This window comes from Gouania willdenowi, chromosome 4, assembly GCF_900634775.1.
Source record: "Gouania willdenowi chromosome 4, fGouWil2.1, whole genome shotgun sequence".
Taxonomy (NCBI): domain Eukaryota; kingdom Metazoa; phylum Chordata; class Actinopteri; order Blenniiformes; family Gobiesocidae; genus Gouania; species Gouania willdenowi.
The window spans coordinates 20,814,459-20,831,285 of record NC_041047.1 but is presented as its reverse complement, the minus strand read 5'-3'; the positions used below and the strand labels follow the sequence as shown (position 1 = coordinate 20,831,285).

Sequence of the window (16,827 nt, the reverse complement as noted above, 5' to 3'; positions counted from 1 at the left end):
TTGGCCTTGGATGACCCCACACAAATGCACTATTACAGAACTTCACTTAGCAATTGTATGAAGCTGCTGGAAAAACTCTTCTGTAATTGTGTAATAATGATTTTCAGACTATGTAAGCCTTGCCCAAGGGCAGACAGTGTGTCTCATGTTTGCGTTCCAGCCAAGACGGGGCAGATAGAGGGAATAACTGACCATAGGATTATCAGGTGAGGCTTCTTGTCTTGATCCATTCCCTGAGGTCAGCAGGTCAGCGTAATAGCCTGACCTCTACTTTAAAGCCTGCTCAGCTGTTTTTCAGATCAAGAGTCTGGACAGACAAATAGCCTTGCTTAACAGGAGATATATGGAATTATAGGGTAAGTATGCAATACGTAACAGCAATTACATCAATCATCAATCATGTGAGTCCTTTTCACATTTGTTTGAATCAAGCTATGCATTCAAAACTAATGACTTGTTATTGTGAAGGTTGACCCAGCAAAATGAAAACGAGTGTCCTTCAGGGATATATATATATGTACATATACATATATTTTTATTATCCTCAGATGAATAACTTTGCTAGTTTAACCCATGCACACTGTAAAAAAAAAAAAAAAAAAAAGAAAAACTGTTTTTTGAAAATATATAAAAACAAACTGGAACCTGTGGTTGACAGGGGAATTTTGTCTAGTCTGTTTTTCAGTCTCTTAAGACATATCCATGCCCAATCCCATCTCCTTCTATAATGTTCTGCAGGGTCTTTGTATATTTTGCTACCATAAAAATCAAGGCACTGTCTTTAACTGATGCAATTTTTTGCATCGTCTCTCGTGACACAATCCGAAACCATCTCCCTTCTTGCTTGAGAAGGGAGAGGTCGTTTACTTTTCTCCAAAGACTGCATGAGTACCTCTGGGAACCTCTCCCATGTTATCACAAAACTGACAACCCAGTCAATCACCAGGCTTTGCTCTAGGGCTGGGATAAACGATTATTTCTAATAATCTAGCCATTATTTTTTCGATGCATCGATTAATCTAACGATTAATTTTTCCAGTTCGATTCGATTATTGATTATCTCCCCATTAATTGACTAAAAGTTATTTATACATGTTGATTTAGATATTTAAATACATACATACATAAATTCCTTAACATTGCAATATATGTTTATTGCTTTTCAACTCAAAATTCCAAAATATAGTTCAAGGAAGAATATAAAAGTACAAATTAATGCAGTCAGAGTCAGAGGTAGCATTCATTAAAAAATAAAAAGGCAGTCGGAGCCGGCAGCCAGCCGGCTAACCAACCAACAGAATTTAAGATTTATGTTGAAAACACATAGGCCTAGCTTACTGTAAAAAGTGCATCTCTTAATTCTTCATTCAAATGAAAATAACAACTTACAGTAATACACTCTGCCACTCACATTTTTTTTAAACTAAAAATTCAAGGGTTGCGGGGAACAGCTACCTTTGACGAACGAATGCATGCCTTCACTGCCTTGCTCTTTTGAAACTTGGAGGAGCCACTTGCATTAGTTATTGTCCAGCGCCGCCATCTTTGTTTTTGTCGGAATACGCATCGGCACGCATATTTTGCGTCAACGTATTTTTTGCGTCGACGTCATCGATTACGTTGATGTACAAACTGTTTCTTCCTGTACAAACAAAACAAAATCATCATTACGTCTCAACCTCAATGGATTGTAACATCTCTTCTTGAATATTTTTTCTTGTATCAAGAAGGTTTGGCAAAACATTAATCTTTTTATTTGGAGTTTACCTAAAGAAGTATAGGAATCACCACTCTATATAAACAATGCCCAAATTGAGAATTACTTCTTCACATTAAAAGAAAACTGAGGTCCTAGTCCTATTTTTCCAACATTGTTTAGAAGTTTTCACTGCATAAATACATTATGCAAAATACATTATGCATGTATTTTTATTATGTTATGGTATATTGACTGCAGTAGGTCAAGATGATGCTCAGTTTGACAGCACACTGTGTATAAGTGGAATGACTTGGTGCCTTTGAACACTGTATGATGGAAACAGAAAGAAGGCTACAAAATGGTTAATGTTGAGACACTGCCAGGTAGTGCTTTGCTTCGTCAACAACTACAGATGGTAATCGGGAGGATAGCCAACTCTGTCTATCTACAACACAAAATCAATTAACAAACCAGCAGCATTTTTTTGAATAAACTAACTCCATGAACTCATCACGTTTGGTCACAAGGAAATGTCCTTTTTTAAACACCATGTACCTTTGATCTGTTATTACGAGGAAATACAAGTATCACTTTCTGAAAAACTAAGCTTAGTCACAGCGTGCGTTAATGCGTTACTGTATAGGTTGGGTAGAAAGTTCTGCGGTCTTTGATTGCAGAAACTGTATCTTGGTATAACTAAAAGATATGCCCAAACATCTGGTGTCTCTCCGCTAACGTTTGGCAACTGTTTTTAAAGTTTCTCAAATGTCTGGCACGTCTCTCAAAGTAGCTGTGATTACTTTCAAAATGCATCATCTTTATTCTGATTAAAGGGCCAAATTTTAAAATGAATGGAGGATAATGCTGCAAGCAGTGGTGTTTTGGTTAATGTGGAGTATCGGGAAACAAATTCTTTCTTGACTCCAAATTGTTCTAAATGATGTCAAGATGAGCTCTCTGTGACAAAAAAATGTTTAGTTTGCATACCAGATCAATAACATCTTTTCGCTGGAAAAGTAACTGCCATACATTGTTTTCTCGATTTTGATTATTGCAACCAATACAGGCAGCAACCTTAAAAAGTTTCAGTTTTGAATGGCTTGGCCAGAAAGTTTCAATAGCTCTGGTTTGACAGCACAGGGAAATATTTTTGTAATTTTTCTATTTCAACGGTTGACTGTGGCCGTTCAATAGTATATAAGCTATTTACAGTATTTTCTTTAAGGAAATACTTCATTTATAGTGCCAAATCCTAGGAAAATTCACCTTCAAAGATATCATGATCTAAATCAGGCTCAAAAACAAGGATGTGTTGACCGTTTCCATGTAGATGACTAACAGTAGAACGGTGACTCTCAGGGAGGCGCAGTGGACCACATATGTTGGGATCGTCACTGAAATTCGTCACACAATTTTTCTCTACTGTTTATGATTGAGTTGGAGATTTTTGGTCACGTTGTTAATGATGATCTTAAATGTTTTTGCTGCTGATTTTAATGTTCGTATTGATTTTTAAGCTGGTGAATGTTTTCTGTTGCACTTTTTGAGCATGTAAAGCACATTGAGTTGCCTTGTGTATGAAATGCACTATACAAAAACATTTGCCTTGCCTTGACAGCAGCAGACTCAGAAATAGGTTCTCTCTGCATGTCACGAATACTATTTACAGAATATGCTTTGTGTTTTCTGGACGTATGAGCAGTGAATAAGGCTTTCACAGTGAATGTGTTTTTTTTTTTTTTTTTTTTACATCCAGTTACTGGATGTGCCACAGGTCTCCATTATTATTTCCATTATATGCTCCTTTAGGTGGCAGACAAGTTCTTTCACCATTTGATATTGGCGCCCACAGAGTGACATGGCTCTTTTCAAATTTGTTATTAGCACCGGAAGCTTTAACATATAGGACTCTGGCACATTGTGTGCACGGTAAGAATAAGCCTTGAATATCGTGCAAATACAAAATGTCTGTCTGCAACTGGCGCCAGCGGGCATGAAAAAGCAGCGCTGTTTGTTCTGTTTTGCTGCAAAAATGGCAGGTAATCATCCTTTTAAATCACTCAAGAGTTTGTTTGATTTATTTGCTTGTCTTTGAGACTGAAAATGAATGCAAAACAGTATTAGCAAAGCCACGAGTTTAGCTTAACATGAAATCACCTTTTCAACAATAGTCACTCTGATTTTGTAATGGACAGAATGCGAGACGACTGGCCAATCCAATCTAACTTTATTTGTTAAGCACTTTAAAAACAACCACAGCTGACCAAAGTGCTGACTGTGGCAAACAGACATTTAAAATGGAGAATATTTGGTTTTACCAGAGCAGCAGGCGTGGCAGACATGTCCTCCATGTCAACCTTTTATCATAGATAATTATTGAAATATCAATATTTTTTATTTTTTTCACGTTTATACATGTCGGCACATTCATATGAACTCTATTGTGTGTCAGCAACTAGAATTTAATAATCAAAAAAAGAAAATAGATTTTATAAAAGATTTTGTTGTCCAAGTGTACCATATGCGAAAAAGAGTATAAAATAACTTGCTAAGTATGGTGCATTTTCCTTACTATTTGGCTCATGACATTTAAGAAAATGTATTCTTGGCGTGGACGAGCCGGGGTGCTGGATTTACAGTGGTTTGCTTGAACCAGGCCCAGCTGCTCCACTCCGTATAAATAAGTTAAATTATTTGTATTAGTTAGAGTCAGTGGGTAAAGATAGATTTCCACACTTTAACTTTTACTTCCTAGTGGCAAGCAAGCCAGCGTTAATGTCAAGCACATTCTATCTTCACAGTTTCGACAGTGATTTGGTGTAATTTAATACAATTTTTGCTCAATTCAAGACTGGCCATTGGATGCCATTGTTTTCAAGGCGAAACTTCCACAGTGCAATACTCAATACCACACATACTCAACAGAACTCTTCATGAATGAAGTGTAGCCATCTGTGGAGTCTACAAATATATATGATTAGTTGAACACAGTTCGATTGTTAAGGAGTAACTAAACCCCTGCTTTCTGCTGACCTGCCACGAGGAGGGAAATTCAAAAAATGCCTTGATTATGGGCGTCACTGCTGTAGCAGTAAGACACACCAACTCTGTCAGCCCACATTGCTGTGCACAGAGACAGAGAGTAATACACTAAGCTGTAATGTGTCACTACAGCTACAGGCACACGCAATCTTGACGTGAAGCTCACACAAAGCCTTACAGACATCACTCAGGGTCAAACAGTCCTGCTCTCCCACCACCTCACGCACGTAGCGATAAGACGGACACACATGTCCGCGCACACGCAGAGACAGATGGGAATACACTCATAGCATAGATGTGTATGTAAATACACACATAGCTTGATGAACCTCTGATTAGCGTAGAATCTGCTCTTTATAGAAGCACAGAGTCAAAAACATCACCGCTGTTTCACACAGAACACAGTTGACTTCCTCATTGGCTGTCAATCAATGCTCACTGAGGGCTGTGATTGGAGGAAACCCTGCTCCCTCCTCTCAGCTTTTATAGGAGGGGCGGGGCAACAATGAAAGTTGATGACGCAGAGCAATACAAAGAATTTGTTTCAGCCAATAGCAAAACTCACTTGTAATAGCCGGCGTTCAACCCTTAGTGGCCACTGGCCAGTATATCTGACATTTTACAACTAAATACGTAAAATTGATATACTTTTGCTAAAATGTTAAGAGTGAGACTGGGATTAATAAACAGTACTACTTAATACACAAATACATATTTATTCAGCAGAAAAAGTGAGTTTGGGGTTTAGTTACTCTTTAAATTGACAGTTCAGATTGGTTTTTACTTGGACAAATAACTACCGGTACTATAGTTTAACACTGCACTACTCATTTATTTTATTTATTAATTTATTATTTGTTTATTTTTTTGTGTTGTGATTTTACAGTATTTCCATGTTAATTACAATTTTTTTTTTACTGTGTTTGTGATGAAGATACTGGTAATGTCATCTTCCCTTTACAGATGCAACTGGGTGAAAAAAGATGTTTTTAAAAAGTAGGAAAAGGCAGTAATTTGTAGTCCATATTACATCTTTGGAACGTCCCTATAAATGACCTTGGTTCTTTTTTCTTACTGTAAAGAGGTTTTGTATATGTGTTGGGGGTGTGCCAAAATTATTGATACAACTATGTATCGCGATATTTCATCTTGCGGTACATTATTGATACACTTTTTAAAAATGCAAGTTAAGTACTAATCACAAGCTAAATGTTCTCAGGTGTTCAAGTTTACAAAGAACAAATTGATATTAGTATTAGCACTAAAATGTATGTGCAGTCTGCAGTGCATGTTTAAGTTAAACTTTACACATGTTGGTAAGTATAAGTTAAGATGCATGCCCAGGTTTTCATAGACCACCCAGTTGTTTATATATTATAATGCACTGACTGAAATGTTTATTTTTCATATGCAGTGGAATGTTCCAGTTTTCATAAAACAAGTTAAGCAGCACTGATATGTGTCCATCCTTACAGAGAAGTTGATAATACTAGCAATGAAATGAGTATTTTCTGCATTCATTTTGTTTTTAATGATTTAAAGTTAATTTGCACAAACATCATTAACAATATTTTGGTGAAGCATTATTTTGTATCAGTCTTCCCTTAAAGACTTAAACCTAACACAAGGATATTGGACTAGTTGTGTGTGTCACTGCAGTATACACTTTGTTTTACTTGGCAGTCATTCATGAGTGCAGTCAATAAATTCCGAATTTCTTCAGAAATCGTAATGTGTCGTGGATGAAATTTCCTGTGATAAATCGATTATCGCAGAATCGCTGTGTCGTGATAATATTATTATTGTGGGCAAAAATATCGAAATGTATTGTATTGCGAGGTACCAAATACCCACCATGAATCTGCATATTCTATTGTGTGATAGTGTGTGGAAAGCTATTCATATACATTCTCGTTCACACTGGTGAATCCTAGAGATTTTTATAAGCTCTAGTATTAGTTTGGTTTGGGCCGGTGTGTACACGCAAAGTTAAAAAAAAAAGAAAGAAAAACACCATAAAATATTAAAAACAACTCCTATGTAGTTGGAAAGCAGTGACTAGGGGGCAGGTGTGTTGAATCGTAGATGTTGAAGAAACTCATCTGAATATTCAGGTTTTAGCATGTTTCGGTCAGACGATGCAGTGAAGTTTTCCCTGAGCGCTGCCTGCAGGGACAATGGGCTGTGGAGAAGAGAGTGAGGCAGTCAATGATGTCCTTTACTTTCACCCTGTTCTTTTTCTGCAATTTACTGCTGAAAATCATTTGTAACCGATGGGGATTTCTGTCATTTTGGGGCCGATCATAAAGTGCGCCGCGAACGTAAACCAAGTCAAATAAAGGTGATAAAATTATCAGTTGTTCTCCGCCCATTCGGTTAGATTCCAGGACTTTATGTTTGTTTCCTGGTGTGAAACAGCCTTAGAGACAGAGGAACAATGAGGGTGCAGCACATCTTCCTTTCACTTTTCCTTCATTCTTTCCAATATTATCTGGTTTTCTCTACTTTGTAGTTTTAACCGTCTCATTCATTTTATGTTTCTTTCTATTTTAGTTTTGCAATTCCCTTCTTATTAGCCTTTCTTCAATTTTAGATTTCTTCTGCTGAAATGTTTTGTCACCCACTGATAAAGTAATGACAAACATTTTTGTTTCTTTAAATTATGCGTTTTATAGCTTATATGCTTTAGTTTTGACTATAGAGTTGATTGCTGATCTAATGAATCTTTTAGTGAAACATTAATAATGCATCACAATTATTGTGGCTGTGAACTGTTTGGGTCAGAAATCTATAATTATTTATGAACTAAAATACATGTCAGGCTGAGATTTTTAATGGACGACTTGTTTTCCATTTGCACTGTATTATAAATGGCCAGCAATGATTAAAATAAATATTAGAAGCACAATGTTGTTGTTTTAGTTACGTAAATTGTGTGTTTAATAAGTTTGTGTGTGACCGTGTGAAAGTCTCCATGTTTATGCTTCCATCCAGGCAGTAGCTATCTGTACGGTTGCCGTATCAATATACCGACATTCTGTCCGTACACAGCGCCCCTATTTGGCAAGTTTAGGTCACGTGATTTGGTTTTTTCATTGGCCAGTTTAGTTTAGGTCGCGTGACTAAGGCTAAACCTTAAACCAAACCTAACCTAACCCTAAACCTACCCACAAACCTAACCCTAAGACACTACGTACTTGTACTTCGGTTACCGTACCAGTAGCACCGGGGTTGTCTCTATGGCATCCCTACAAATAGACACTTTCTATAAATAAATAGTCTCGGCTCTAGTATGGACCGCCATCTTGGATTAAGTCATCATCGCGGTAAATCACACATGCGCAGAATGACCCAAATTAACTTAAGGCGGATTTAAGCAAGCGTTTACAGGAAAGACGAATTATCTAATTCAAAATTTAAATCCAAATAAACCAGCCACCCTAATTTGGATTTAAGTGTAATTTGGAATTAAATAAGTATTAAGAATGAAGCGTTTACATGGTCAGTTTAAAGAGGAATTCACTTTTATTCTGCTTTAAAAAGGAATTAAAGCTTCCATGTAAACGTGGCCTCTAAGCTATTGTAAGAATAAGGGTTCTTTTACTTGCACAATTAAAGGAAACATACTGTTTAGAGACTGATGTTTTTTTTGCTAAGTATTCCTGCTTTATAACCTGCTGCTACCTACAGCTTTTTTTTATTTTTATTTTTTTAAATGCTTTCAATATGTATCATATTTGTATTGGTGTGGAATTACCTGTTTTTATCAAATGAATTGATGGAATTACACAATTGCTTTGCAAAAAGGTGTTAGTGTGCAGTACTTTGGAAAAAGGGAATTCTTGTTGAGAATGCATGTGTGAGAGAGAAGGTGAGTTACGTTACATTCTTCTTCTCATCGTGGAAGAAAATAGCTGCAGGGCGAACTATGTGCATGGCAGCAGTGGACAAGTTGAATCCGTGTGTGCAGGAATTTCAGAACGTCGCTGCCAGCTTGTAAAAATCATCCACCCCTGGCATATTACAAATGTTTTTACTGCATACTTTTCACATTTTTAAAGAAATGTGATATGACCACAAATCCTGAGGCCAGGTTTATGTTTTCCTGATTTTAATGCACCAAATATTTCCAAATGGTAAACATTTTAATAACATCTTTGTTGTGCCTTTTTTAAAAAGGTTAAATATAATCTAGCCTATATCAATGCTTTATGCTTGCCTTTTGTATCTAGGTAATCACTTTAAGGATGTACTTGTTTTTATTACACTATTGCTTTTCATGTATAACACCAAGGCAAAAGACATATTACTCCAACACATACCATTATTAGGAATCCACCTACATCACCAGATTTCTCTCATGCATTTTTAGTCTTCAAAGCTTGATTTAATCTTAAATATTTAGGCATCTAAAATAATCAGACAAAAAAAACTCATCAGAACATTTTTGGACAAAAATACATGTTCTCATATTTCTATATTTTGCATTTACGGTGGATTTGATGGAGCTTTGTGTCTTGTCACACTGCCTTTTTTTCCCAAATAGTAAGTTGGTTCCAGTTATTGTTAGATCATTTTTCACTAATCTACTGGCGAGCTCAGTACATACATTTGTTTTAAAGAGTGGCCTTTTAGCACCATCTCTATACTGCAGTGGTTTACAGTTTCGGGTTTGTGTTTAATTTGAACCCAGAGCAAAAAAGTAACAAATATAATATATTTATGATTGTTATGTTTAATATTTTTACAATGTTAACACCATCTTACATTGAGATTCATGTGAGCTGACTTTCCTGGGCCTGTCGGCTACTGTGCTCTGATGCTTTTATAGGAATCAAACAGACAGACAACCCGACAGCCCCGACCACCTCCGAGGCAGGCTTTCAGCTTTTCTTTGTCTGCCTGTCCTGTAGCATTACTACTATAGTTGTAGGCTCCTAATTGCTGTGGATCCTGCTGAGGAGACTATATGTGGGCTTGGCCACCATCGTCCTTATTTCTCTCTTTTGTCCTCTCCACTGTTTTAATTCCCTTACTACTTGTTTTTTTTTCCGGCTTGCCATTAAATAAAGTGCCCTCATTTGAAGAGCTCTCGTATCACCGTGTCATTCACATCTGGCTCTGCTGGCGCCACTTTCACAGTTGAAAGCCCTTCACAAGCTTGCATTCACAAAAATGCCCAAATAGTTGTGTCCTGTGCATAGATGCTGGTAACTTAGTTACTTAGTAATGCGTTATTCTAATATGACCGCTTTTTCAGGAATGAGTAATGTAAGGCATTAAAACAACATATCCAAGTCACTGTGACTCACTATTCATGTCATTTTCCTCACGTGTTTTAGTTTTAACAAAAAACTTTTGTTTCATTTTTGTTTTTATTGTATTTTTTTCAGGTAATGGTTTGTCAAGTGATACATTTATTCTTTTTTTTTTTTTTTTTTTTCAAAACTGGTTGTCATGATTATGTTGAACTGGTGGGGGGTGCTGAATGTAGTTACTTTTAGAATTAGGTCATTAGCATCAAGTACTGTAATGAGGTTACATTTAAAGCCGGATTAATGGTGGAAATGTTTACATTTGTATGATTGTATGAATAATGATCATATGCAATTATACTTGTATTTGAATTGTTATCCTTTTCTTGACTTCTCAGGCACCTCTGCAGCCTCCTCCTGGGTCCTCGGCCTCGGTGGTGGCTGCTGCAGCAGCCGCAGCAGCTGCTGCTTCGGGGACGGCTCAGTCACTGAAACTAACGTACCCCGAAACCTTGGACCGCATTAAAGAAGAGTTTCAGTTCCTTCAGACCCAGTACCACAGGTACGTGTATAGCAATATGTACGGACTTTGATTATTTTTCCCTGACTTTGCTGGCTATCAAACTTCCCAAAATCCTACCAACCATGCTTAATAAAGTTAATAATCACACTACTGTTATATGCTTCAGATGACTTACGGAAATGGGAGAGTTACGCCGAAATCACGTGAGAGCTTAAAATGTCAGTTAGGTGCATTACTAGACACTCAGTCAACAAAACATTATTTGTGAAACTTTTAATTACTGCCGACTGGTGAATCACCCTCACGTTTTGCATGAGTGTGAGCGGAATTATAATGATTCTGTCATGATGTCTCACCAGATAAAATGATCACCAGTTCAGCTAATACACCTTCAGCTATACCTTCCTTTTCAGATTTGAATGCAGTTATAATAAACTGAACCGCTCACAATACAACAAAAATACTCTTCAGACGAAGCTCTACATTCTTTTTTCTGTCCCAGGATAACATGATCACTAGGTTAACCATAACGTGCAGTGAGAGATGTTGAACAGAATTGTCTGTTTGTCATACTTTTTAGACATTCAATCACTCTTTTTCTGGTCAAAAAGGGTGTAAATGCGTAAAATTGACCCTAAATAGACATGCTGGGCCCGATTTTAAATAAATAGGAAGAGATAGATACATATATTTTTTAAACTGCTTGATTGCGTTTTTTGCGATCACAGAAAATCTTGGGCCCTATTGTATATATGTAAAAGTGAGGTCATAAACAACATTGCAATGCTGATCTTCTGGTGGCTAGTGATACGAATGGAAGGGCAGTTTGGGTGATAATACTGCCACGGTTGGCACTTAACAGTGCAGGGACAGAATCATTTAATAATTTTTCTGAGGAAATTAGAAATATAAACCTAAGAAGCCATCTTTATGATGGGAAAGTAATTTGCCAGAAAGGAACAGTTGACAAAATTTGATATCCATTATTATGCAGTCAAAATTTCAGCATCTTAGTCACACTTTTTGTCACTCGCTCGCACATGTACACTGGCATCTAATGCTGAGCCAATGGGAAGCTTTAAGGTCGCCTCTCCATGCATGACTGTACGCCTTGATGTGCAGGAATGTGCCCAGAAAGCCTTTGAGTGAGGGATTTAGACTGGTTGGCCAGTCCCAGCTTTCTCCCTCCCTCCCTCCCTCCCTCCCTCTGTTTGATTGGCGCACCTTCACAGGGTCTCCCCACCTCCCACCACTTTTCTCCTCTCATCCTGTTTTGATTCAGCTTTCCAGAATCTGCCCTCTCTTCATTTCACCCACAGTTCAAGCATTTTGGTAACACTAGTCCACAACCTCCCTTTAACCTCAGCGGCTACTTTTGCCTCTTCCACACAAACGTCGTGTGTGTGCGTGTGTGTGTGTGTTCTCAGTTGCTTTGATCTATCTCATTTCTGGAGGCATGACAGTAGATATGAATAGAGGCACAACTTCAGTTCTGATGAGAGTAAGTAAGACATCAAGAAGCAGTTAGCGAGCGGCTAATCAAAAATAGCTGTTTTTCACACAATATTGTGTAAGTAATGATATAGTTTATGTAAACATATGTGGGCTATTAAATGCTCTAACAACAAACCGTGAAAGTGTATTGCTTATATCTGAGACCCTTTTTGAAAGGCTTGAGGTAAAATAAGGTATTGCATGTGTGCAGCCTTCACGGTTTGTTCGTCATGAAGTACAGTATATAACCAAGCCATTGTTTAACTTAAAAAACTAAGTGTAACCTTTTTGGATGCATTTCATGTACAGGTGCTGTTCATAAAATTAGAATATCATGAAAAAGTTGATTTATTTCAGTAATTCCATTCAAAAAGTGAAATTTGTATATTATATTAATTCATTACACACAGACTGATGTATTTCAAATATTTTTTTAATTTTGATGATTATAACTGACAACTAATGAAAATCCCAAATTCACTATCTCAGAAAATTAGAATATTGCTTAAGACATTCAAGATTTCTCGAAATGTCGGTCTACTGAAAAGTATGAGCATGTACAGCACTCAGAGATTTGGTCAACATCATACATTTAGGGATTAATAAAAATACAAGATCACATTTAAAATATTTTATAGTGCAGTCTAGACATTTCCACCACACAATCAAATATGAGGTGTAGGCCTTTATGTAGCATTTAAACACTGAATTAAAGATAAAATAGTCAAACTGTTTAATGGTTGTCCCCCCCTCTAAACTCCTAAAGTAATGGACCAGGACAGGTTAAAGGGAAGGCTGTGATGGTTCTGTTGGTTCAGCTCAGACACAGCTCAGCTCTTCTGGCAGCAGTTCAGCGTTGCATCTCATGTTACAAAACACCTGGAGCGTCGCCCTCTTGCCAAGCACTGGTACTGAGAACTAGTGAGCAGGATCAACAATAAATGAATGATGAGATTACCGGCACCCATGGGAGTAAAGAACAAGCTCAGGGTTCTATATTCATTTTTTTAATACCACAGTGTGCTGATTTAGCAGGTCCAGTTCAGGATCCCAGTGAAGAATTTTTAAGGTTGACTTCTTGAGAAAACCGGATACAAACTCTACAAATAGTGCGTGCTATCGTTTTTAAAATCTCTGCCAGGAGTTTGTTTAATCTGGCTGTCAGATATGAACCTGTTAATTAGAATAACTGAATTGGCCCGCTGATATTTGTCTTACAAACGGCAGAGAGATAGTGCTGCTACTCAAATTAAGGTTGAGGTACTTAGTTTAAAAATAATTAAAGGCTGTAACGCTGCTTAATATTTTTTTTTTTTACTTTTTTTTTTAGATCTATAATAACAAAGATCTATAGAATTTTAAACAACATGATGAGGAAAAACAGAAGTAAAAGTTGTTATATTTTCAGATCTCAGCTTCTAATGGTTTGGTCCTTCATGAGAGTGTACCACTGCTCTCCTATGGCACCAGGACCCCACCCTCAATGTATGCTTGGCTCCTTCAACAACACAATTGGACTATTGCTCTTTGCTTGAATTGGTTTTTACAATCAGCAAAGTTTTTGGTCGCTTGCATCAGCCCACTGTTGCTTTTTGAAATATACTTTCCTGTTAGTACAGGTTAACTAATAATGCAATAGAAAGGCAGTAAACGGCGAAAATGCTGACCAGGCAAACCTAAATGTTTGCATTTTGGAAAATAAGTCTCTCTGAAATATGTACGAGTTGACACAATCTCCAATATTATTAAAAAATGTTGTTTAAATGTATTGCAATGTAATTTATAATCAGTTTGGGCTCCTTCCTAAAATCAGTCATGCATTCCAACTATTTAGTCAGCCACTATTTAACACGTTAAGGCTCTAGAACAAACACTGCCCCAGGGTTGGGACAAACGCTGATATGGCAATAATTGTTTTCCTCCCATGCGTGATACATTAATCAATATGCTGGCACTAAATATTAATTTATTTTATATATATTTTTTATGTTTGTTTTTGTCACATTAGGTGCACTACATACTGTGTAATCTCTTCACGTCAGCTATGCATGTTTCAAAAATGATTATTATGCATAATTGTGACTAAGAAAGGTGAGCTAACATTTTTTAGGGGAAATTTGTAAAAAAGAGTGAGGGAGAAATAAAATAGTAAATGGTTTAGTGGGGATAGGAAAAATGTATTTTATCAGTCTGTTAAATTATGGTAAACTGACACTAAATCGCAGTAAATAAACTGAGAAATTCTGCACTTGACAGACTCTTTGATTTCCTAGCCTAACAATAGTCTTGTCATGATATTACCCCTTTTGCACATTTTGTAATAATGGAACTTATACAAGTTCCGATGTCCCAGTTTGCTGACAGAACGGTGCGGTGGCCTTGTTTAACCCATCAACACAAGCCAAATTGCAGTCACCTTTAATTGCAGGTAACACCTTCATGTAATCGGTCCCACTTTTACACTATATCATTGCCAGCAGGGGAGGTCATGTGACCTGCATATCTACACAGACGATCACAAACACACTGACCCAACACATTTAGACACATGGAGGGGAATCCTCAATTATCTTCCTCACACACACAAATAGACGTCTAGGAATAGTAAGGGTTTATTTGTGTATTTTGGCCGCAGGGAGTGTGGCTGGATTCCAATACATGCTGGATTAGGAGGCAGGAAAAAACACAGGGAAGGCATTTAACGCTGATTAGCTGCAACCCTGTTTTGTGTGGTTGGACAGAGGGGGCGTGTGGGGGCAGATGGGTGTGTTTCTAAATGTGTGTGTGTCACTTGTTGGTTTATTGTGGCATCTGATGGGATGACAGCGATTTCAAACCTAACTAAAGAAAGGGAAGAGTTAATTAATTAAAGGTTCAGTGTGTGTGTGTGTGTGTGAATTATGTGAACTTTTGAAGCGAGCTATTATCAGCAGGCTAAAAAGAGACTGGAGGGGCTGCTGACAGAGCTCTCAGAACTGTAATTTTCTCAAATGAACACACAGGTTGTACTTGGTTGAACACACACTTGCATTTTAAGTGGTGCATTAGTTTGTTTGAGCATGTCATCATCTAGCCCGTGTGTGTGTGTGTGTGTGTGTGTGTGTGTGGCTGTCCATGTGAGGTGGAAGGGGCCTGTACAATAAGGCTTTCCAATGAGCACCATTACTGAAGAGCCCTCCACCCATCTCTGCCCAGATACTACTAATCAGGAGTAACTTTATGCTTTGCTGTGACTTGAGTGTTTGATAGTTATCATTCAATTTTATTTTATAAAAATATCAAATTCATCTTTTTACATATATTTTGGTAAGAAAATGCCATACAAAAAAAAAATGTCAACCAGCCGCAGCTGGATTTTTGGTGGTTTAAACCCAGCTTTATCCTTGTCATTACAATTCTTTGATTGGGCATGTAGTTTCACCCACCATGCCTTGTATATATGAATGTTTACAGATGTTGTGCACAGATTGGCAGCCAAGCTTCTGCTGAATTTTTGAGGGCAGTTGACGCTAAAAGATATAGCTTACTTCCACTAGTATGTAGGGCTAGGGAAAAAATCAATTTAATCGATTTATTGAATTTGTAAATAAAAACGATTTTTATTTGCAAATTCAAGTTTCAAAAATAAAGAAAATAATTTTAATTAAAAAAAAAAAAAAAATACATTTAAATTTAAAAGATTTTTTTTTTTCCCCCACCACAGTTTTTTCTGACTTTTTTGCATTCCGTTAATTATTTTTTTTAATTGTAATGTTATGTTATAAAATATGTGGTTATCTGATTTCTTAATCAGAAAATTTAAGCTACTGTGAAGTTGCTGTTGCACTTTTGCTTAAACCTGGGTTGAAGCCTGAAATTGTTAAATGATAAAGCCTCATTTACTTTCTTTATTTTGGGATTATTCTATGCATTTTAACTCTTGAGGACAATCACAGCAATAAAGTTGCACTTTTGACAATATATGTGACGTCTGCAGTCATTTTTAAGTGCATTGAAAAAAAATTGAGAATCGAAACTCAACTTTGTCTTTAAAATGTTTTTATACGGGCAAACTCACCCAGCCCTACTAATATGCATGCATGTTTAGCTGTTTAAAGGGTGCTCCATGAGCTCACAACATGGCCTAGATATAGTGTTAAGATACACAAATATAGTGCAAATATATAATGGAGTGAACAAAAATGAAAATAAGTAAACATGTCAACATTTTGCCAGATGTTCATTCAACTTCAGAAAGGGAACATAACATGTTCTTACACTGTGAGAAGCAATGTAGAGAAAACCTACACAAACATGAGGAGAACATGCAAACTCCACATACTGTAGAGGTTCCCAGTCCCCCAGCTCAACCCAGATCCTTCTTGCTTTGAGGCAGAAGTGCTAACCACTACACCACTGTGCTTCACATACACTGTGCATTATGCACATTACACTGTATAACCAGTTAACCGTGTCTTGTTTATCACTGAATACTGAAAAAGTTTAATTAACATTTACACAATGATTGTAGTTTTTCTACTCTTTGGAATGTGGGCCAAATGGACCACAGGTGTTCCCATGCATGCAGGTCTAATATTTAGGAATATTTTGTTGATTAGGGACTTCTTTTTAAAGCAAAGGGTTCTACAAAAACAAATGGCCCATAGAAAATGGAGAAGCTGCAGTGGACGCACAGATAAGCAGTTCCCAGTTTGATTCCTATTTGCATGCCGTTGGACAGTTTATGAAAGGATGGTTCATCCTTATGTTCAGTTCCGTTGTCGTAAAACACGTGAAGTATGACATAGTTTAGCTTACATTTAATGGGGTTAATG

At 37.0% G+C, this 16,827-nt stretch overlaps 1 protein-coding gene across 4 annotated transcripts in view; it reads left to right on the top strand.

Moving 5' to 3' along the window:
* tle2a (TLE family member 2, transcriptional corepressor a) overlaps positions 1-16,827 on the top strand; it is a 50,433-nt gene that overhangs the window by 9,713 nt on the left and 23,893 nt on the right. For all 4 annotated transcript variants that reach the window (XM_028443984.1, XM_028443987.1, XM_028443985.1 and 1 more), the window contains exon 2: positions 10,395-10,558. In XM_028443984.1, the coding sequence (XP_028299785.1) occupies positions 10,395-10,558 (164 nt within the window). The remainder of the gene's footprint in view (positions 1-10,394; positions 10,559-16,827) is intronic.